Source organism: Taudactylus pleione, unplaced genomic scaffold (assembly GCF_031769625.1).
Source record: "Taudactylus pleione unplaced genomic scaffold, aTauple2 ptg000518l, whole genome shotgun sequence".
Classification (NCBI taxonomy): Eukaryota; Metazoa; Chordata; class Amphibia; order Anura; family Myobatrachidae; genus Taudactylus; species Taudactylus pleione.
The window spans coordinates 1787322-1810446 of record NW_028284920.1 but is presented as its reverse complement, the minus strand read 5'-3'; the positions used below and the strand labels follow the sequence as shown (position 1 = coordinate 1810446).

The 23125-nt window shown below is 47.4% G+C and overlaps 1 protein-coding gene across 1 annotated transcript in view; it reads left to right on the top strand.

Moving 5' to 3' along the window:
* The window catches only part of SLC16A9 (solute carrier family 16 member 9), a 44698-nt gene extending 21827 nt beyond the window's left edge, over window positions 1-22871 (top strand). The window contains exons 3-6 of the mRNA XM_088450383.1: window positions 9702-9845; window positions 12557-12652; window positions 16516-17409; window positions 22693-22871. Coding sequence (XP_088306509.1) covers window positions 9702-9845; window positions 12557-12652; window positions 16516-17409; window positions 22693-22871 — 1313 coding nt within the window. The remainder of the gene's footprint in view (window positions 1-9701; window positions 9846-12556; window positions 12653-16515; window positions 17410-22692) is intronic.
* The last annotated feature ends 254 nt before the right edge of the window (window positions 22872-23125 follow it).

Here is a 23125-nt window from a genome sequence, read left to right as displayed (position 1 = left end):
CTACAATATGATCCCTACCACATGTACATACACACACTAAGGTTCATTTTTGATAGGAACCGACTAACCCAGGGCCAAAACTAGGATTTTTGTCACCCGGGGCAAGACAGTAATTTGGTGCCCCCCCTGGTAATTCCCCCATAATAATGCCTTCTGCAGCAGTGCCCCTATAATAATGCCCCCTTCAGCAGTGCACCTATAGTAATGCCCCCTGAGGCAATGCCCCTGTAGTAGTGCCCATATAGTAATGCCCCTATAGTAGTGCCCATATGGTAATGCCCCCATAGTAATGCCCCTGTAGTAGTGCCCATAAAGTAATGCCCCTGTAGTAGTGCCCATATGGTAATGCCCCTGTAGTAGTGCCCATATGGTAATGCCACATATTAGTGCCCATATGGTAATGCCCCCTTATTAATGCCCCTTACACGAAAAAAAGCCACAATACTTAACTTAAACCCAGCTCCTGAGTCCGCTGCCGTCCGGTCCACCTGGCTGCTCCTCGGAACTATGTGATAGACGTCATGACGTCTCTCCCATAGTGCCCGTGGGGAGAGCCGGAAGCTGGAGTTCAGGAGAGAACTCCAGCCTCCAGCTACCACGGCAGTTGAGCATATTTCCCCTTCACCGTAAGGACCTGGTCACACAGTGTCACACGGACAGTGAGCAGGTCCCAGACTCATCCCAGCAGTGACAGTGTTTCTGTTTCGTCCTCAGTTCTGCCTGCCTGGCTCAGCTAATTTTTTCTTTTTTTTTCTGCCCTGGCTCCAAGCCCCGCCCCTAATCCCGCCCCTTTACTACTCATATGAATAGTTTTTACCATCAAATTCTTTTGATGCGATGGATAGTTACCATTTCATTGAAAGATTCATTTGATGGTGGGCTTCCGATGTCCATCCCTAAGCCAGAGGCATTTTAAACATGGCTCCGGCCGCGAGCCAATCACGACTCGCAAAACGGCAGCCAATCATGAACGGCCGCAGCGGCCAGTCTTGATTGGCTGCCGTTTTGCGAGCCGTGCTTGGCAGGCGGCCAGCACCATGTTTAAAGCTGCAGGCACTGTTTTAGCATGATTTCATGCAGCTCAGCTGAAATCTCTCTCTGTGGAACAGGGACTTGGCGAACTGGGCCAATGGGTGGTCCAGTGCACCCCCGGACCATCCCCTGTTTTCGCCTATGGATGGGATATACAGGCTTTCTGGCACAGCTGCGCAATTGCATGTCATATTATATGACAGGCAGCAGAGCAGCAGCAGCAGAAAGCCTGTACAGCCCAGCACCGATCATACAGCTCCTGCAGCATCATCAGTGTGATGCTGGCGTGACCTAATGTCACTTCAGCATCATTCACAGAGGAGAGTGCACCATGGAGGAGAGAAGGGAAGACAGCAAAAGTAAGTAAATTATGAGTGCTTCTTAAAGTGATTTACTGTAGGCTGGGGACTGAATTGCTGGAGACACACAAGGGGGAGAGATTTGATGGCTGGAGACAGGGGTGTATCTAGGGGTCCGAGCGCCCCTGGCAAAGTAGGGGACTGGAGCCCCCTCCCCTCCCTGCTGGCAGTTAGTAAACAAACATGATGGCTGAACGGGCGGCAATCGCCCTCTTCTCCCTCGACGCCCAGTGCTGATGCTTCTGACTGTGAGATCAGCAGCAATAGCACAGACTTTGAACAGACAGAACTGGCCGTGGGTGGCAATGCCGGGCAGTGCTAGCACCCCCCCACCGGCCGGCGAGTGCCATCCTGGCCAATAGGAAGATACACCCCTGGCTGGAGACACACAAGGGGGAGAGATTTGATGGCTGGAGACACACAAGGGGGAGAGCTTTGATGGTTGGAGACACTGACACCCTCTGCTTCTCAAGTCACCCACTGTTATGAGGCCATGCCCATTCTGTGAGTCCAGGCCCCCTTTGTGGGTCCCACATTGGGGAAAGGGGCACCAGCCAGAATCTTACCTAAGGCATCAAATTGGTCAGGGCCGGCTCTGGGTCCTAGTGACCACTGGCTTTCTCTTTCCTGGATTGTGCTGGAGGGAGGCAGAACAGGAGCACACTCCTTTCAACAGGTAATACAGTCACAGAAGGCAATGTCAGTCCTGTCAGTACAGTCCTCTTCTGACAAGAGTTGTCAGTGATCCGACTGCTCAGCTCTAGCACGGTACTTGTCCAATCCAGTGTCTGACATGCAGCTATGTGACATTTCTGGTTTGTTTTATTAAAAATATTTATTTGTGTCAGTATTCAGCACAAATGATATTCTGGTAGTTATTGCATTTTGATTAAAACATGATATATGCTATGCTAGGTCCTTATAGGAGAGCTATGAGCTAATGCATACTGTTTACCCAACATACCCCACCCCACATATAGCGCCACATTGAGAGTTAAATGTTAGAGACCAAAGCCGTTCAGGAGAATGAGCTCCCCGACCAGGATTATAAAGCTTTATCCAGTGCAGGCATGTGTTGGATGCAGACATATCTCTATTTGCATATCCCCTTCTCCCGCTTGTCAGACGTACTGTCATAGTACTGTTCTGCTCTTTGAGGGAAAAAAATATATTTTAGATTAGGGGTGGGAAATAAGTGGCACCCTCTGCTGTTGTAGAACTACACATCCCAGCATGTCCTGCCACAGTTTTGCTATTTGGCCATGCTAAAACTGTTGCAAGGCATGCTGGGATGTGTACTTCTACAACTGCTGGAGGGCCTCTTATATAGCTGGAGATATCCTTAAAAAAAATAAACAGGACTAGACCACACGTCAGTAAGCATAAAATATTAAACAATAAGAAATATCATTTTGTCTATTCATTAGTATCTTAGTTATTTTAAAGCGTCTACCGTATACCACAATCCAATTAGACAGCAGTTAGTGACGTACAGATATAATATACAATGAGGTAAAGTAGTGGGCTGCATGCATGAGCTTACACTTTAAAAGCCTTTACAATGAGGAAGAGGCAGATTACAGCGCGAGTGGGAATGTATCTCTTCATGAGGTTGAAGCTATATTAAGAGGAGGAAGAATTTGCAGACTGGGGCAGTAGATGTGGAGTAGCGAGATAGTAAGGATGGTCACGGCTTTAGTATTCTGTAGATCCGGCCCGGGACCCTTGGGTGGGACTGACATGCACAGGAAACGTGGAGGCTTGATGATACTCTGACTCATGAGTCTGCACAGGAGAATAGGCACACTATAGGGCTCTATTTACTACAATCCGCATTTAAAATGCAGTTGTAATGCAATATTGCCTGGGGATTTATTTAAAAGCCCTTGCAGGGACAGAGCTTGCGATAAAGCTCCGTCCCTGCGAATCCCCTCCGCAGCCTTATCACTGTATTTTTCGTTAAAAAATACAGTGACATGGTGCCCCCTCACGCGCCGACTGGCCAACGCTTACTTATTAACAAAAAAAAGTCCATATTGCGAGGGATATTTGCATTTTGAATGAAAATATCCCCGCTACTTACTAAAGTTAACAAGCAGGGACAGCAGTCTGAGGATGGCGTAAACCAGCTGATCCAATCCGCGAAAAGTCTTGCTTTTTGGAGTTTGGTACATAAGGGACAGATCGTAGTCCCCATTGGTAATAATGGGGACTGCGATCTGCACCGATAGGCTTTTGCAGGAGATTTCTGTTCACACTTGCATAGACGATTGCATACACCATCGTTTTATACGATTCCGTCAAAGGCGATTCTATATTACTGCGTTTCTTTGAAACAAACTTACTCGTGTCTATGCAATGAAAAGCGTGTTTAAGACTTGGACAGACACAATTTTTAGTAAATTTACCCCTATATGTGATGGCTGGAGCTGCCTCATCTAGGACTGCAACTAGTTTAGTGTTTTCTAACAAGATATTAACATTAGGGCATGGCAGAAAGAGGAAAGAGCGAGGCTGTGAAAAGAATTGGGTTATGGCATTTAGGTCTTGCTGTAGGAGCATAGATTTGGGTGCAGGTGAGGCTGCCAGAGAGAAAGTGAGGCAGAAGAAACAGAGTTAATGTCAGTAGCCAGGGATGGCACAGAGATGGGAGAACATCAGTTCCAGGTGGTGTCCATCCTGATGGGTGGAGATGTCTACAAGGAGACCACAGGAGGAAGAAAGTTGGCAGAGCCACCTATGGGGATGTTGAAATCCCTTACAATAAGATTGGATCGGAAGAAAGAAAGGCAAATGGTGATGTTGAAGAGGAACTTGGAATTTGGGCTTGGGGGCTATAGATAACAGCAATATGGGGGTGAAATGGAGAGAAGAGACATATGGGGTGGACTTCAAAGGAAGAGAAGTTGATGGAGAGTTAATGGGAGATGACACTGAAGGTGCAGCCAGGGGTGAATAGGAGGTCTACTACACCACCTTGTCGGCCACTGGGTTGAGTAGGGCAGAGAGCTGCAGGGGAAGCAGTGTCAGATGGAGGATACCAGGTTTCAGTAATGGCAAGGAGACTAAAAGAGAGAGATATGGATAGGTTTTGTATGTGTTCAAGTTTGTTGCAGACAGATTTCGCATTCTAGAGTACATGGGATATGGAGAAGTGGCACAGTGCTGAAATCAGAATGGCTTTTGGATGTACATGGTTGTCAGGAAATAATGTGGCAGTAGGTGGGATTGTGCCACGTCCAGGTTTCAGTTAAATGTTACCAGTGGCCAGGAGGACGTGGGTGATAAAGTGGACAAAGGATTTACATATATTGATTACTGGGTAGTTCCCCCCTAGTGCCTAAACCTAACCTCCCCCTCCCTGCACTCTAAACCTATCCCTCCCCCCTTAGTGCCTAACCCTCCCCCTAGTGCCTAACCCTTCCCCTAGTGCCTAAACCTCCCTAACCCCGCTACTTACCTTCGGGATGCCGGCGGCCGGGATTCTGACAGGTTACGGGATTCTGGCACCGGTATGCTAAGCGCTGGCATCCCGCACACCAGGATACTGACCATATCCCGTTGCAATTACTGTAGGCCAGGCAGTGATGAGGATACATGGATCAGAGCATTTGACACTATAGGCAAAGGAAGTAAGGAAGGGAAGGGCCAAGATGTTAGAGAGAGTGTGTTAGAAGTGCGCTCAACGCCTCCTCTGTTACTTCCCGCGACTGCCGCCAGCACTAGGACCCAAACGCCTACTTTTCCAGAGGTGCAACCTCCGATCTGCACCTGTGCATATGCAGCTTGCCGCTGCATCTTCTCTACCACCTGGGAAGCTAAGAGGCCTGTGCTTACCTAGTGTGACCCCATTCCACTATATCACCAAGACATGGTAGTATGTATATAATTCCGCTGCCACGACTGATTATAGCTCCATCCAATGAGTGCACCTTGTGCACCACAACACCCAGTAACCCTACAAATGCTCCTGTACCTGCTGTTAACTCTGTGTTGACCTGTTCCTGTTTCTACCTGGTTAATAAACCTTCACCTGGTTAAGCTAATCTGCCGTATGGACTAACCTCCGTTTGCACAACGCTGCCACCTACCACCATAGTGTCTGCCAATATAGAGAGAGAGGAAGAGTTTAGAAGAATGGTGGAAGAGAGTAGCCATATAAATTGGTGCAGGGCAGTGTAGGAGTCGCTGTAAATAAGGAGAATGCTACGGAGGAGTTACAGTAGTAATTGGTAACTGTGAGCATGGATGAGATAGTGGAAAGGTTATTAGTAGACCATGGTGGAAAAAAAATAACCAGAAAGTAAGCAGTAAAAAGCAAACGTGAGGTCACAAACATAAACAGCAATAAAAGTAATTACAAAATGTGATAATGCAGTTCTTTGTGCAGGTCGTAGTTTTGCACTACTGACCAATGCACAGACTATTTTGTCCTCTTATAAATAAGTAATAATGATAAAACGCTGTTGTGGCAAGCATGCTTTGTAAACGGTTCAATAGAGCGTATCCATGCCATGCAAAAAGCAGGTGCTTGACGTGGAGTCTAACAGACTCACAAAAGAGGATGTTGTCCTCCTGGTATGCAATCGGGAAGCCGGCGCACGTAAGCCCGACACTTTTTTAGGCACTTAGAGGAGGGTTAGGGTTATGGGGTTAGGTTAGGTTAGAACATACTTACCTGCGGACGATCGGGATTTTCAGCCGTGTCGGCCTGCCGCTGCCGGGATTTGCCGGTGGTAATTCATATGTATTCCGTCCTCCTTTAGCAGTTTTCTCAAATATAGGGCTCGATTCAGACACAGTCGCTAGATGCATACGCTCATTCCCAGAGTATGCAAATTCGGCTAAGTGACGGCATGGCAGGCGAACGCACAGCAAGGCATAAGCACGCCCACTATGTCTTGGCGTGCGATCGCTTTGTGTATGCAGACGCCCACCAGCCTATCTTAAGACGCCCACTTGCACACGTCATCTCCAGGAAGTGTATGTAACCATCGGTACATCGGTACCATCAGATGCATTTGCAGCGCTTGAGGTTGACTATACCCTACCTCAGGCACTGTGAGCAGTTCAGTGTAAAATTCAACCAGGTGACGTGTACTATGATGCTGACTGTTAATTATGCACGTCTCTGAAACAGCGTTATGACACTCAGACATGCCTGCGTTCACACCTCCACTCCCCCGTTTTCAAAGACCAACCCCTGTCACCACCCACAGACGGCATGTCACTCATTCTGGCGAGGCGTCTTTAGCCAAGGGGCGATCACTTCGCAATCACATGGTCTAGTTTGTGCAAGTGTAGTGCGATGCATACGCCTGCGCACAATGTGAACCATCAGCAGCTACGAGCGAACGCATCCTAGTAATCAGGTATGAATCGGGCCCATAATCCCCCCTCCTGTCCTGTTTAAGTCATGTGTAACTGTTACAATGGTATATAAAGCTGCATACATACACACTTGTATGAAATCCCCACATGTGGTACAAACATGCCTCAAAACAGTTACTAGGAGCAAGTGGTGTATACTCCTTTCAGTGCTCGTATTAAACGTTTTCTCCACCCAAAATGTTTTTTTATTTTAGATTAGTCTACTGTCATTAATATAAAGTACTTATTGTCCTATTCATGAAGCACAGTAACCTGTAATATAAGTGGTCCCTGGACGGGAGTAGCTATAAGACCAGCGACCGCGATGCCGCCGGTCTTAATACCAACAGCTGAATCCCGACAGATACCACGGGGGTTAGGCACTAAGGGGGGAGGGTTAGGTTTAGGCACGGAGGGGGAAGGGTTAGGTTTAGGCACTAACGGGGAGGGTTAGGCTTTAGGTGCGGGGTGGGGAGGGTTAGGGTTTAGGTGCGGGGTGGGGAGGGTTAGGGTTAGGCTACAAAAAGGGATGGTTAGGCGGGGATGGGTAAGTATACTTACCCGGCCCCTGTCGGAATACCAACCGTCGGGATGCCACTGTCGGTATCCTGACAGGAGGCATTGCATACCCATTCCCCTAGACATATCAGGATATATATCTGGTATGTCCCACATTTAAAATTTGTACTATGAGCCCTGACAGTGTTGCTCAGCATTCTGATGTCAGTCCATGGGAGGCAATCGGGAAGCCGACTGCCTAAATACCGGCAGCCGGCTTCCCGACTTTCTTATCCCGGCATGGGTGAAATGCATTTCCCCGATGCCGGGAGACCGGCGCCCGGCATCACGATCGTAGTGATGCCGGGCGCCGCGAGCGAACAGCCGCGGGGGGGGGGAGGGTTAGGTTTAGGGCTCCCGGGGGGGACTTAGGGTTAGGCACCCCCCCGGGAGGGTTAGGGTTAGGCTAGGGGGAGGGAGGGTTAGGGTTAGGCACCCCCAGGGGGGACTTAGGGTTAGGCACCCCCCCGGGGGACTTAGGTTTAGGCAGCAGGGAAGGGGGTGGTTAGGGTTAGGCGCTTAGAGGGGGGATTAGGGTTAGGCACTTGGGGGGGAAGTTAGGGTTAGGCACCCCTAAGGAGGGTTAGGGTTAGGGGGGTTAGGTTAGGTTAGTGGATACTTACCTATCCATGATCGGGATTTCCAGCGCTGTCGGGCTTCCGCTGCGTCACGCTCTGCTTCTGTTGGGCTGCCGGCCGACGGTATTTCATACCAATTCCCAGTCCATGCATGATGCATTCACATAGCAAAGCTCCACTGTGGCCATCTGTACAATCACTTCTGGGTATATATACCTTGGCACTAATTACTGTATATTGAAGTTTCTTGCACTGATCACATTATCTGAAAAGCATAGGGTGTGTATTCATGAGGGATTGGTTTACTGAAAAAAGCTTGCCCCAGTTTCAGTGCCATGGAGATTCAGCTGTACTCTGCCTATCTGCCAGCAGTTAGAATAGGAGAAGCCGGAGGGTAATGTCACTGGGAGAGTGGCAGAAGTTCTTTTTTTATCTAGATCTGGCAAGTAAACTTTGTCTCTCTTTTATGGTGTACTTGATTATGTAAGGGCCTCCTTGTTTGTTACCAATCTTTATTCCTGCTTCTCTGTGGGTGTGGTGCAGATATATACTCTATTCCGGTATTTGCGCAGTTGCCCAATGTTTTTATTACAGAGCATGCGTCTAAAGTCGCACAGCGCATGAGTCCCGGTGCCTCAGCAATGTCGCTAGCAGAGAGGATTTAGACCATACTTGCCAACTTTGATGTTCCCTCCCCCAGGAGGGGACACCCTGATCAGCACAGTGGGGGCATGGCGGGTAGAAAGGTGGGCTGTGCAGGGGGCTTGACGGCATGATCACGTCATCGTGGCCCCTTCCCCACTATACAGTGCAGAGAAAACAGACATTGCATAGCCGGAGTGGGGTTACGATGACGCAATTCAGTGTTTATTGCGTTATCGCCCCCTGGTTGCCCACTTGCGCTCTGCAAGCGGACGACTGCGCGCGCCCGGGGGGTTGGGGATGGGTGGCTATGGGGTGCCAGCAGCCATTCCAGGAGAGTAGGCAAGTATGATTTAGATGCAGAGCGATTCACAGTTATGCACCATTTTGGGTGGGAATGGAGCGGTAGTTAGAAAAACGCGAGCGCGTTGCAAACATTTTATAGGCGTGTCGAATCCAGCAACTTCGTCTTTTTGTACACAGCTAAACTGGTGCTGGAGCCTTAGTTCTGTCATCCAATCTGAGTAGCCATAGGGTTACCCTGGCTGGTGATCGACTGATATGCGACCAATTCTGTGACTTTTTACACAGATGTTTGGATTTGCAAAGCCGCAGGTGGGCATCACCATACATCTCCCGGCAACTGCGACATTTGCATATCTTCGCACAGCAGCTGCATTCACGACTAGATTAGCGTACATCTCTGCATCAGGCCCTGTCTTCCCAGTGTCCTGGAATAGAGCAACCTGCAGCAGCTAATATGGTGACAGCAGTGTCTGAGGAGATGTGGTGACCTTGTGGGAGGCCGGCCCCTATGCACTCATGGGAAATGTCAGTGAGGACAGGGCTGCATGTGACTGGGGCAGTGTCATGATGTGAAAAGGGGAACAGAAGGAAATGGGAAGCCACAAACAGAATGTTAGGTCCTGGAAGGATCAGGGTTCCGTCACAGCACAATGTGACATAAAACATCTGTCAGACTGGTACAGGAGGATTGTCACATACTGTACAGAGGGGCGTTTTACAGCACAAAGTTCATACACCTTGTTTTCAGAAGTATACAACACCTATATTATGTCAGTAATTATGTGGTGATAAATGGTGATGTTTGCATCCTCCTTGTTACAGAAACTGATGTTAGTTGTATGTTTTTCCTCTCCAGGCCCTTTGTGTAGTGCGAGTGTCGCCTCCTTTGGCGCACGCCCAGTCACCATCTTCAGCAGCTTCTTGATAGCCGGTGGACTCATTTTGAGCAGCTTTGCACCCAATCTGTACTTCCTTTATTTCTCATATGGATTTCTTGTTGGTAAGTAACTTATTTGGTTAGTACATTTACAACTTTGTATGTGGAAGATCACCGAGGTCCATAGGTGTGTCTATGAGTGCACACAAAAAGCCATCTTTTATCATCTTAATGGTGGGTACACACTGGGCGATATTACTGAGCGACTGCACGATTACGACATCGTAATCGTGCAGTCGCTCAGTAATCGTGCACAAATCGTGCACCATTATGTCGGAAACGACCAGCGATGCGCACTCCCGCTGGTCGTTTCCGACATTGTCCATCGCCTGAACATGCAGCACAATCTGCCGATAAGGACAGATTGGCATGTTCAGGAATGATGGAGGGTGCCTACACTGAGCGACTGATCGTTCAGTGCAGACACTACAGGGGATCAGGAACGACGGTACAATTACGATGTAGTAATCGTACTGTCTTTCCTGATCGCCTAGTGTGTACGCACCTTAAGTGTCTCGCTGCCATTAGGAAGTATGTACAGGGCACACCAGGGTTGTTTTGTCTACAGTCTTGAAAATCAGATTTATTTGAAATAGATGCAACAAGCTGGAAATTACTTCATTAGCAGGGGACAATAATTGTGTATTTTGTTGAAACATAAAGTGTTACAGTGTTAATTTAATATTTTTAAAATGTGTGCAGACTGGCATTTGCTGTGATTGTTGCTTTGTTAAAGTGCAAGTGTCACTAAGCATTTCTGGTTTCCTAGTACAATAATTCTTCCGAAGGGCCTAATTCAGAGTTGAATGCAAGCCTGATGGTTTGCGTACAAAACCGATATTTGGAGATCTTCGCATGGGCAGGATCTATACTGCACATGTGAAGATCTCTTTCTGTGAGCTCACCTGCAGTGCCCAGATGCCACAGCCTTTTTTTGGGGGGGAACGTAAGCGGCCTCAAGCGGCATCCCAGAAAATGGGGGAGTATCGGCCTTTTGTGGGTGTGCTGAAGCCAGTGACCAGGGGCATCGAGAATGGGGAGTACTAATTACCTGGGCTTGACGAAGAGACCCGAAGGGGGACTGGGTCCGCTGCACGCCCCCCTCCCTTACATGTTAGCGGCAGCAGCCTGCGTCTCCCTAGCCCAGTACATGCTGCTGTGTACTGGGCTGCATTGAGACGAGGGAGGGGGAGCACACTGATTACGCCCCTTCCCTCCTGTATTTGCCCCTGGGGGATGTAGTCAGGAAGCCGACGGTCTAAATGCCCGACTTTCTAATCCCGGCAAGGTACTAATGACAGGCGTCGAAAACTCGCCGCCTGTCAATAGACCTATGCCGGGAGCCCAACGCCCGGCATACTGAACGAAGGAAAGCCGGGCGCCGGACGAGGACAGCCGCGCAGGGGGGAGAGTTAGGTTTAGGGCTCCCGGAGGGATTTAGGATTAGGCACCCCCTGGGAGGGTTTGGTTTAGGCTAGGGGAAGGGGGGGGGTTAGGGTTAGGCACCCCCCCGGGAGATTTAGGGTTAGGCTGCGAGGAAGGGGGGGTTAGGTTTAGGCACTTAGAGGGGGGTTAGGGTTAGGCACTTGGGGGGGAGGTTAGGGTTAGGCACCCCTAAGGGAGGGTTAGGGGGGAAAATAGGGTTAGCGATACTTACCATTTTAACGATCGGGATCTTCACCCGTGCCAGGCTGCCGCTGTTGGGAATTGAACCGTCGGCCATGCGGCCGGCGGTAATAGCTACTACACCCGCCCCTGGCTAAGGGGCGCATGGTGCCCACCTTGTGGAGCGGGCTGAGCAACAAACTTTGTTTTGTTGTTGTTGTCACACCTCCTAGAAAGAACCAGGATCCGGCACAGCTCTCTACGGCCCTGCCAGTGGCTACTTCCTTGTGAGCAGCTTCACTGGCTACAGTAATGTGAAACCACCGGACATCCTGAGTAACCTGAATAGGACCCTACATGTCATATTGGGCCTGACTCGCTATTACACAGCCTCTACAACTTTGTATATTAATGCCGCAGGAAGTATCTTGTGTAAGAAGACACCTCCTGCCAGCTTCTGTGATCCTCTGATGTATCCATAGACGCAGCATTGGATCACTCTGCATGTCCATCAGTCATTTCACGCAACTGAAGCCAGTGAAACTGATAAAACGGTAGGAAAGATAATTAAAAAAGTTTTCTCTTGTTTTCAATACACTTTAAGCAATTATTTGTAGTAGTCCCAACAGGTCCAGTTTGCAGGATTTCCTTGTAAGGGGACAGATGTGATAATTACCAAGCAAGTCAGATATATTTATTCACCTGTGGACAACTCATGCAATCCTCAAAATTCTTGTAAAGGCCCCTACACACTAGATGACCTGCAAACGATGCAATGTCGTCAATGATTTCCCTTGAGCTCCCTGCAGCTCCCGGGCAAACGATATCGTGCATTCACACTGTGCAATCTGACCAACGATCTAACGATATAGGACGTTATAGATATAGGGTCGTTATCGAGATTGCCAGATCTGAGGATGTGACCAACGACCAGCGGGAATGCGCATTGGCATAATTATAGTTCGTACACCCTGCACGATTTACATGATTTTTCGTTTTGATGCATCAAATCGCCCAAATAGTGCAAAAAATCGTCTGGTGTGTACGCACCTTTAATCTGATTCTTTTTTTTTGCAGAGGTGCAAGTAGGTGTCATGTGCTTTCCAACACACAAAGAATGCCCACCTAATTACCTTTTATACAACTTATTTTACTGTTTCCGTCATTAGGGTTTGGATGCGGCTTACTGTACACAGCCACAGTCACTATCACCTGTCAGTACTTTGAAAAACGCAGAGGGCTCGCACTTGGTATCGTATCAACAGGTAGGATAAATATTATTATTATTAAACTTTATTTATGGGGTGTCATAAGTGGTTTGCAGCGTTGTACAGAGGGCGAAACAATAAGACAGTACAGGGTAAAATAGTACAGTACAATACAGTAGACAAGTGACAAATAGCACTACAAATCTCAACACACTGATGCAAGGGGTGCAATGGAAATATTCAGCGCAAGCCGAAACCTGTACCTATTAACTGGGTGCAGATAATGGGGCTAGGTCATCTGAAGAAATGAAAAGAACAGAGGAGTAGAGTCCAGGGACAGAAAGAAGTAAGTAATGAGAACAGTAAGGAGGAGGGCCCTGCTCATGGAGCTTACAGTGTAAAGGTAAGGGGCAGCCATAAGGAGTGAGCCAGTGTAAGGGGCTCTAAGGGCCGGAAGCAGGAGTGAGAGAACTGGAGGGAGCAATAAGGTGAGGTAGACTATGTGGTGACATGGTGGACGTATTCAATCTGATGGACGTAGTCAAGCCACACCTTCTCCGCAGCTCATTTATGACAAAATGATACCTGTTTTGAAACTGAACGATTAATAAAATTACAAAGCAGATAAAGTTTCCTATGCATTTCATTTATTCATACAGGCACCTAGGACAGAGCCACATAGGTGACATTGCTGCTATAATATATATGATGTGACGAGTCTTCTATGGTTGATAACATTTCAGCTATATTGTGTTTGGAATCAGGGCCTGATTAAGGTTTCCGCCCACTCAAGGCAAATTCACTTGACGCACCCCAAACACCCCCCATGTGTACCTTCTGATTCTGTTCCCGACCAAAGCTGTGTCTGTATGGAGTCTGTATGTTGATCCTGTGTTACTGTAGCTTTCCTCCCACACCATATATACAGGTAGGTAAATTGTCTGCTGACTAAAATGGCCCCTAGTATGTGCACTTGTGTGTTATGGAGTTTAGTGTGAATGTGAATATTCCCTTCCCAGCGCTGCATCATTTGTGGCTCTATATCAATATCAATAATATTAATAATCTCTCTACAGCATAAGTGGTCTTTCCAAATAAATTGTCTCACAATAATTTTCATTAACTTTATTTTAATTTGCCTTATTATTATTACTATTATTATTATTATTATTATTATTATTATTATTATTAATAATAATAATAATAATAAAGTCTTTCAATCACAAATACATTTGTTTCAGTACTAAAACTTCAGTATTTTCATAAAATTTTGCTCTTTTTTTCCAAGCTTTTGCGATATCTTTTATTAAGGTTATACATTGTAACTCTTTATTAAATCTATCTATTTCATATCTATCTATCTATCTATCTATCTATCTATCTATCTATCTATCTATCTATCTATCTATCTATCTATCTAGGGAAAGGAGTTCCCCCCTCCTTTCCCTCATGGAAGCCTGCGTTGCGATCACATATCTTGATATCATAGTCGCAATCCCTATCCTGCTGCGGCAGTGCAACTGCTTCTTGAGGGTGGAGGGGCTTCTCTGTGCTATCTAGCACTGGCTGCATCAGGGCATAGTTGATGTCCACAATGATTGGAGGAGTAAGGTGCCAGTCAGCACTTCACACTGCACTGGATTGGGTAGGACTTGGAGGTGGTGGCAGGTCCGGCTGCACTTCAGGTATAAGATCTTACTGCAGTTGCAGCCTAATGGTTGATCAGGCGGTGTAGGAACAGGCGGTGTAGGAACAGGCGGTGTAGGAATGTAACTGATTGATATTTTGACTTTACTGGAAATATGGTGAAGTTGGGGTTAGCTATGTTACAGTATGTTAAAGAAATGCACCTTGAGAGAAACTAACATGTTACATTGTAATGTGACTTAGTTACAACCGTATGCAGCCCTGGTCTTAATGTGCACCTGTCGCCCATACACAAAGGTCCACATTGTGGCCTTTGAGTTGTATGTTTTATACATAAGATACTTCTCACAATGTACTGTAAATATGCAGCTAAATCTCGCCAGTTTGCTTGGTGTAATAATGGGGGTGATTCAGCATTGGACAGAATTGCTAAGCTGCATGCGGGCTATAGATATATGATGTATGCATGCGGGCTATAGATATATGATGTATGCATGCGGGCTATAGATATATGATGTATGCATGCGGGCTATAGATATATGATGTATGCATGCGGGCTATAGATATATGATGTATGCATGCGGGCTATAGATATGTGATGTATGCATTCGGGCAGCTTTGCAATTCCGTCCTTGCTAATATGCAAATGCAGCAGGAGGTGTATGACATCCCCTGCTGCATTGCAAACCCAGCACGTGACTGAGGTCGCAGGCTGGAATCACCATCGCGACCATTGGTTGTTGATGGTTGCCATGGTGGATGGCGACAGGCCACCGGCCAGCTGAGTAAGCCTCAGCTTAATCAGGCTGGCTGGCTTGCGAGGCCAGGAACGTGCATCCGTCGATGCAGTCCCTGGCCTTGCCACTCCCAGGAAACTGCCCCTTAAATGCCTCTGCCTGTCCATCAGGGTGGGTCCTGTTGGCGCGCAGATTCCCGATAATCAGGAATCTGCGCACAGCATTGCACCGCTGAATCAGCCCCAATGTGCATTATTTCGCACTGTGCATGTGTGGCTGCAGACCTGTGCGCACAGCTCTACTTAGCTGTTAACATATGCAATTTATTCCATGGATACATAGATCATTCAGGAATATATGACAATATATTATTATAAATTTTTGCCTTGATTTATCAAACTATATTTTAAAATATAAGTAGGTAATAAAAGTTAAGTTTTAATTATCATTATCTTTAAATTTCTATTCGAGTGCCTAAAAAAAGGAATTTTATTTTTTGCCCTCGCAATTCACATTAACATAGATATTTATTTATTTATTTATTCCAGGGAGCACCACTAACATATTGTTATTTATACGATTATTTATCTAGAACAATAACGTGTCTATTGGTTTATTGATTAATACATACTCATATATTTATTCTTCCTGCGCAGGGTCTTATTCCCCTTTCCCTCAATTAATATGCAATTTATGCAAGCACAGGTGTTTTGTTTTGTTTTTGTAATAAAGGCCCATTGCCCTACCAACTTTATATGAGCCCAACATTGGCAACATTTTCTAGTCAAACTGAGTCTGAAAAAATGTGTGGAGACATCCTTCCCCCCAAACCCACAGTTCAAACCAACCTTGTGCTGAATAATTTGCTTCACTGTAAAATTGCTGTCTCCACTGAGTGTAGTATGATGGCTGTTATTTATCACATATGACATCCCGTGGGGCGTTTTAAGAAAGGAGATGGCCCATGTACAGTCTCCATGAGGGACCCCTCCCCTCTCGCAGCGTAGGAGACTCTGTCACTGTGCCAGAGCCTACTGTGCATGCCATGACTTCTTTATTGCACATGTGCAAATCTCTGGGAAAATGGCCGCTACACCATTTTCCCGGTGTTTTCTGCTGCTCGGCAGCGCTGATGAAGTACTCCGGAGAGGTGAGTAAAATATATGCGTGCAGGGTGTACAGTGTCGGCTGCATTGCCCGAAGGGTTCACATGCACTGCAAACCCTGCACTTATAAAAGGTACATCACTTGTCAGGCTGTAACCTACACAACATTGTTTTTTCATCTACAAGCTTCCATTTCCATCATTGAGTAGAATGATAATGTTCCTATACCTGGAAGCTCAATACTCTTTCTTCAGCCCCTGTTTCAGGATTCTGTTGATATTTGTATTGATTATAAGTGCAGACAAGGCCCTGATCCAATGTTGTTCACATGAAAATTCTGGGAATTGCATGCTCTAAGTGTCTTGGCTCAGATAGAAGGGAGAGCGGGTTTAATATGTCCTAATAAAACATTTTTATCTGTATTTTCCAGGTTCCAGCATTGGTACATTTATATATGCGAGCCTGCAGAAGGAGCTGATATCTCTCTATGGATTAGATGGGTGTTTGTTAATTGTGGGGGCACTGTCGTTGAACATACTGGCATGTGGTATTCTGATGAGGCCCCTGGCTCAGTTACCCAGTGCTACACTAGAAAAGCAATGCTTGGAAAAAGAAGTTCCAGATACCTACCTCATCTACCATGAATCAGAACAGAACAATGAAGAAGTCATTGGGATGTTTGAAAAGGAAAAACCCCATGAATCAAATGGGGACTTCTGTTTGCAGGAAAATAACCTCAGTAAAAGAGGATCAATGTGTGAGATTGAAAAGGACAATGGTAATAACACAGTTGTAGAGAAAAGAAAATGCAAACAGCTTGTTAAAAATAAATTCCACCGTTACTTGGATTACTGGGAAGCCACTATGAATCTGTTCAAAAATAAAGTATTCACTGCCCTCTTCATTAACATTTTGCTTTTTGACATTGGGGGGTTTCCACCGAGTTTTCTATTGGAAGATGTTGCCAAAAGTGCCAATATTGATAAAGAGACCATGGTAGTACCACTAGTGTCCATCATCGGCATTATGATGGCCTTCGGGAAGCTCGTCTTAGGCATCATGGCTGATTTTAAGTGGATTAACACTTTGTATCTGTATGTTTTTACTCTAATAGCAACAGGTTTGGCAATATTTGCAGTTCCTTTTGCCAAAACGTACACCACCTTGGCGATTATTGCTGGAACAATAGGATTTTTTACTGGGAACTGGTCAATATTCCCGTACGTAACAACAAACATTGTTGGGCTGGATAAACTAACTCATGCCTACGGGATACTGATGTTCTTTGCTGGTGTTGGAAATTGCCTTGGACCTCCTATTGTTGGTAAGATATTAAAATGAGTTTGTTTCCTTTTCTTGGCACACAGACACAAATTTTCTGGTGAATGAGAATACTGAGCGTCACGGTGATAAAAAGAGAGAGGACAATAAGATAAATATGATAAACATCCTGCAGGTCATGTTTCATTGCTCTCTGCACCATTACATCATTCCATTACAAAGCTAAAATTATATATTGTTTTATGTCAGGAATATCTATATAATAATGATGCAAACAAGTGTTTACAACCCTGCCCCCTCCTCCCCTCACAGCTAATGGGTGGGGAGAAGGTGTCATTTAGAGGAATTCTGCCCTCTGATTGGTTGCCACACACACAGTATTGAGGCCGCACCCCACCTCCCTCCCTCTTGAACCCTTGTCCACCCCTATCAAGCGTTGCAGCCTATGTAAGCTTAGGGAGCTGCACCAGCTTCCTCTCAGATGCAGCCGTACCATTTTTCACCGCACAGAAAAGTGGTCCTGGCCCCCTTCCCTCCTTCCTGTAAGCATAGGGTGCTGCAACAGCCCCCTCTTCTCTTCCAGCTGCCCCTGTAAATCCGGCCATAGCACCACAAAATACGGGGAGCTGTATCCCCCTGCGTCCCACAAACCAATAACATTGACACAGTACTGTATCGATATATTGTCCACCACTGTATATTGGAAAACAACAGGACAAAGACAGGAGGGAAAAGCATGGGAGAGGGATATGGTGGGAGGAGAGAGAAAGGGAAGAGTGATGGGTAAGAGAGGGAAAGGTACTGTAGGTAGGGAACAGGGTAAAGATTGAGTGATAGGGAAAAGGGGACGGGGTACAGAAAATAGAGGAAAAGCCAGAACGAGTAACAACCCAGTACCCACACCCACTACCACCAGCAGCCGCAGTGAGAAATGAGAGATGCGTGGGTAACAGGAGGAGATGCCAGAAAAGATGGAAGGAGAGAGGATAAGGAAACCCATAGTGAGGTAAGATAAGTACAGAAACAGCAGTAACAAGGGGACAGTGGAAGGAATAAGGGGAGACGATAGAAATGGGAGGAATAAAGGGAAGAATAAGGGGGAGAGGAAGATCAGAGGGAGACAGCAGGAACAGGGGGGAGAAAGGAGGAATATGGGGGATGAGAGGATAAGAGGAAGACAGCAGGAGGAATGGGGGAGACAGGAGGATTACTGAGGAAGGGAGGATTAGAGGGAGACAGCAGCAGGAATAGGGGGAGACAGGAGGATTACTGGGGAAGGGAGGATTAGAGGGAGACAGCAGCAGGAATAGGGGGAGACAGGAGGGTTACTGGGGAAGGGAGGATTAGATGGAGACAGCAGCAGGAATAGGTGGAGACAGGAGGATTACTGGGGAAGGGAGGATTAGATGGAGACAGCAGCAGGAATAGGGGGAGACAGGAGGAATACTGGGGAAGGGAGGATTAGATGGAGACAGCAGGAGAAATAGGGGGAGACAGGAGGATTACTGGGGAAGGGAGGATTAGATGGAGACAGCAGCAGGAATAGGGGGAGACAGGAGGATTACTGGGGAAGGGAGGATTAGATGGAGACTGCAGCAGGAATAGGGGGAGACAGGAGGAATACTGGGGAAGGGAGGATTAGATGGAGACAGCAGCAGGAATAGGGGGAGACAGGAGGAATACTGGGGAAGGGAGGATTAGATGGAGACAGTAGCAGGAATAGGGGGAGACAGGAGGAATACTGGGGAAGGGAGGATTAGATGGAGACAGCAGCAGGAATAGGGGGAGACAGGAGGAATACTGGGGAAGGGAAGATTAGATGGAGACTGCAACAGGAATAGGGGGAGACAGGAGGGTTATTGGGGAAGGGAGGATTAGATGGAGACAGCAGGAGAAATAGGGGGAGACAGGAGGATTACTGGGGAAGGGAGGATTAGATGGAGACAGCAGGAGGAATAGGGGAGACAGGAGGATTACTGGGGAAGGGAGGATTAGATGGAGACAGCAGCAGGAATAGGGGGAGACAGGAGGGTTACTGGGGAAGGGAGGATTAGCGGGAGACAGCAGCAGGAATAGGGGGAGACAGGAGGATTACTGGGGAAGGGAGGATTAGATGGAGACAGCAGCAGGAATAGGGGGAGACAGGAGGGTTACTGGGGAAGGGAGGATTAGATGGAGACAGCAGGAGAAATAGGGGGAGACAGGAGGATTACTGGGGAAGGGAGGATTAGATGGAGACAGCAGCAGGAATAGGGGGAGACAGGAGGATTACTGGGGAAGGGAGGATTAGATGGAGACTGCAGCAGGAATAGGGGGAGACAGGAGGAATACTGGGGAAGGGAGGATTAGATGGAGACAGCAGCAGGAATAGGGGGAGACAGGAGGAATACTGGGGAAGGGAGGATTAGATGGAGACAGTAGCAGGAATAGGGGGAGACAGGAGGATTACTGGGGAAGGGAGGATTAGATGGAGACAGCAGCAGGAATAGGGGGAGACAGGAGGAATACTGGGGAAGGGAGGATTAGATGGAGACAGCAGGAGAAATAGGGGGAGACAGGAGGATTACTGGGGAAGGGAGGATTAGATGGAGACAGCAGCAGGAATAGGGGGAGACAGGAGGAATACTGGGGAAGGGAGGATTAGATGGAGACAGTAGCAGGAATAGGGGGAGACAGGAGGAATACTGGGGAAGGGAGGATTAGATGGAGACAGCAGGAGGAATAGGGGGAGACAGGAGGAATACTGGGGAAGGGAAGATTAGATGGAGACTGCAACAGGAATAGGGGGAGACAGGAGGGTTACTGGGGAAGGGAGGATTAGATGGATACAGCAGGAGAAATAGGGGGAGACAGGAGGATTACTGGGGAAGGGAGGATTAGATGGAGACAGCAGGAGGAATAGGGGAGACAGGAGGATTACTGGGGAAGGGAGGATTAGATGGAGACAGCAGCAGGAATAGGGGGAGACAGGAGGGTTACTGGGGAAGGGAGGATTAGAGGGAGACAGCAGCAGGAATAGGGGGAGACAGGAGGATTACTGGGGAAGGGAGGATTAGATGGAGACAGCAGCAGGAATAGGGGGAGACAGGAGGGTTACTGGGGAAGGGAGGATTAGATGGAGACAGCAGCAGGAATAGGGGGAGACAGGAGGATTACTGGGGAAGGGAGGATTAGATGGAGACAGCAGCAGGAATAGGGGGAGACAGGAGGATTACTGGGGAAGGGAGGATTAGATGGAGACAGCAGCAGGAATAGGGGGAGACAGGAGGATTACTGGGGAAGGGAAGATTAGATGGAGACTGCAGCAGGAATAGGGGGAGACAGGAGGGTTACTGGGGAAGGGAGGATTAGATGGAGACAGCAGCAGGAATAGGGGGAGACAGGAGGATTACTGGGGAAGGGAGGATTAGATGGAGACAGCAGCAGGAATAGGGGGAGACAGGAGGATTACTGGGGAAGGGAAGATTAGATGGAGACAGCAGGAGGAATAGGGGGAGACAGGAGGATTACTGGGGAAGGGAGGATTAGACAGAGACAGCAGGAGGAATAGGGGGAGACTGGAGGATTACTGGGGAAGGGAGGATTAGAGGGAGACAGCAGCAGGAATAGGGGGAGACAGGAGGGTTACTGGGGAAGGGAGGATTAGATGGAGACAGCAGCAGGAATAGGGGGAGACAGGAGGGTTACTGGGGAAGGGAGGATTAGATGGAGACAGCAGGAGGAATAGGGGGAGACAGGAGGATTACTGGGGAAGGGAAGATTAGAGGGAGACAGCAGCAGGAATAGGGGGAGACAGGAGGATTACGGGAGTCAGAAAGAACAGAGGGGGACAGCAGAAATAGGGGGGACAGTTTCAAACTTCCCTAGAAAATTATTATGTGGACTGTACTGATCTAGGTCATTATTTATATATCTGAAACCAATGTCTTGTACACTTTTATAACTGACTGTTCTAGCACATACTGTTCACAAAATTCTTAATAATGAATTATACACAGGGATTCTGAAAGTTGTAATAAAAGCAGCTGCCATAGAATTTCTGTTATTTCTTTTCAAGTACATGTTTTAACAGGAATAGGGGGAGACAGGAGGATTACTGGGGAAGGGAGGATTAGATGGAGACAGCAGCAGGAATAGGGGGAGACAGGAGGATTACTGGGGAAGGGAGGATTAGATGGAGACAGCAGCAGGAATAGGGGGAGACAGGAGGATTACTGGGGAAGGGAGGATTAGAGGGAGAGCAGCAGGAATAGGGGGAGACAGGAGGATTACTGGGGAAGGGAATATTAGATGGAGACAGCAACAGGAATAGGGGGAGACAGGAGGATTACTGGGGAAGGGAAGATTAGATGGAGACAGCAGCAGGAATAGGGGGAGACAGGAGGATTACTGGGGAAGGGAAGATTAGATGGAGACAGCAGGAGGAATAGGGGGAGACAGGAGGATTACTGGGGAAGGGAGGATTAGATGGAGACAGCAGGAGGAATAGGTGGAGACAGGAGGGTTACTGGGGAAGGGAGGATTAGATGGAGACAGCAGCAGGAATAGGGGGAGACAGGAGGGTTACTGGGGAAGGGAGGATTAGATGGAGACTGCAGCAGGAATAGGGGGAGACAGGAGGGTTACTGGGGAAGGGAGGATTAGATGGAGACAGCAGCAGGAATAGGGGGAGACAGGAGGGTTACTGGGGAAGGGAGGATTAGATGGAGACTGCAGCAGGAATAGGGGGAGACAGGAGGGTTACTGGGGAAGGGAAGATTAGATGGAGACTGCAGCAGGAATAGGGGGAGACAGGAGGGTTACTGGGGAAGGGAGGATTAGATGGAGACTGCAGCAGGAATAGGGGGTGACAGGAGGGTTACTGGGGAAGGGAGGATTAGATGGAGACAGCAGGAGGAATAGGGGGAGACAGGAGGATTACTGGGGAAGGGTAGAGGGAGACAGCAGCAGGAATAGGGGGAGACAGGAGGATTACGGGAGTCAGAAAGAACAGAGGGGGACAGCAGAAATAGGGGGGACAGTTTCAAACTTCCCTAGAAAATTATTATGTGGACTGTACTGATCTAGGTCATTATTTATATATCTGAAACCAATGTCTTGTACACTTTTATAACTGACTGTTCTAGCACATACTGTTCACAAAATTCTTAATAATGAATTATACACAGGGATTCTGAAAGTTGTAATAAAAGCAGCTGCCATAGAATTTCTGTTATTTCTTTTCAAGTACATGTTTTAGTTCCAGGGATTCTCACAAGATTTCTCATATTTACTTCTAATTTATTTTTATAACCTTAATTAACTGATTGTCTTTTCTCTCTTTTAGGTTGGTTTTTTGACTGGACACAGACGTATGATATTGCCTTCTGCTTTTGTGGGGTGTGTGTGCTCCTGGGAGGACTTTCCTTGTTAGTGGTGGCGTTGCCATGTTGGAAGACATGTAAAACTAAGGAGTCAGGACCATCTCCACTGAGTTACTCTTACAAAGTAGCTTCAAGCGTTTGAAGTATTGCAGTCAAACATTTCTTATCATTTAGTAAATGTTCCTATTTCTTAGTTAACTAGAGGGTTATATGCCCAGATTCTTAAATTACAGATTATTATCAGGTACTATAAACGGGCGACGGGGACACAGTAGAGATTACCCAGGCCTGGTATTGCCTGAGGGGCACTGCAGGGGTTCCCATCAAGCTGGGGAGGAGGAGAAATGTCCCCCTCTGCCCTGTGTGTGCTGCAGCAGAATCAATCTTCCTTCTCCA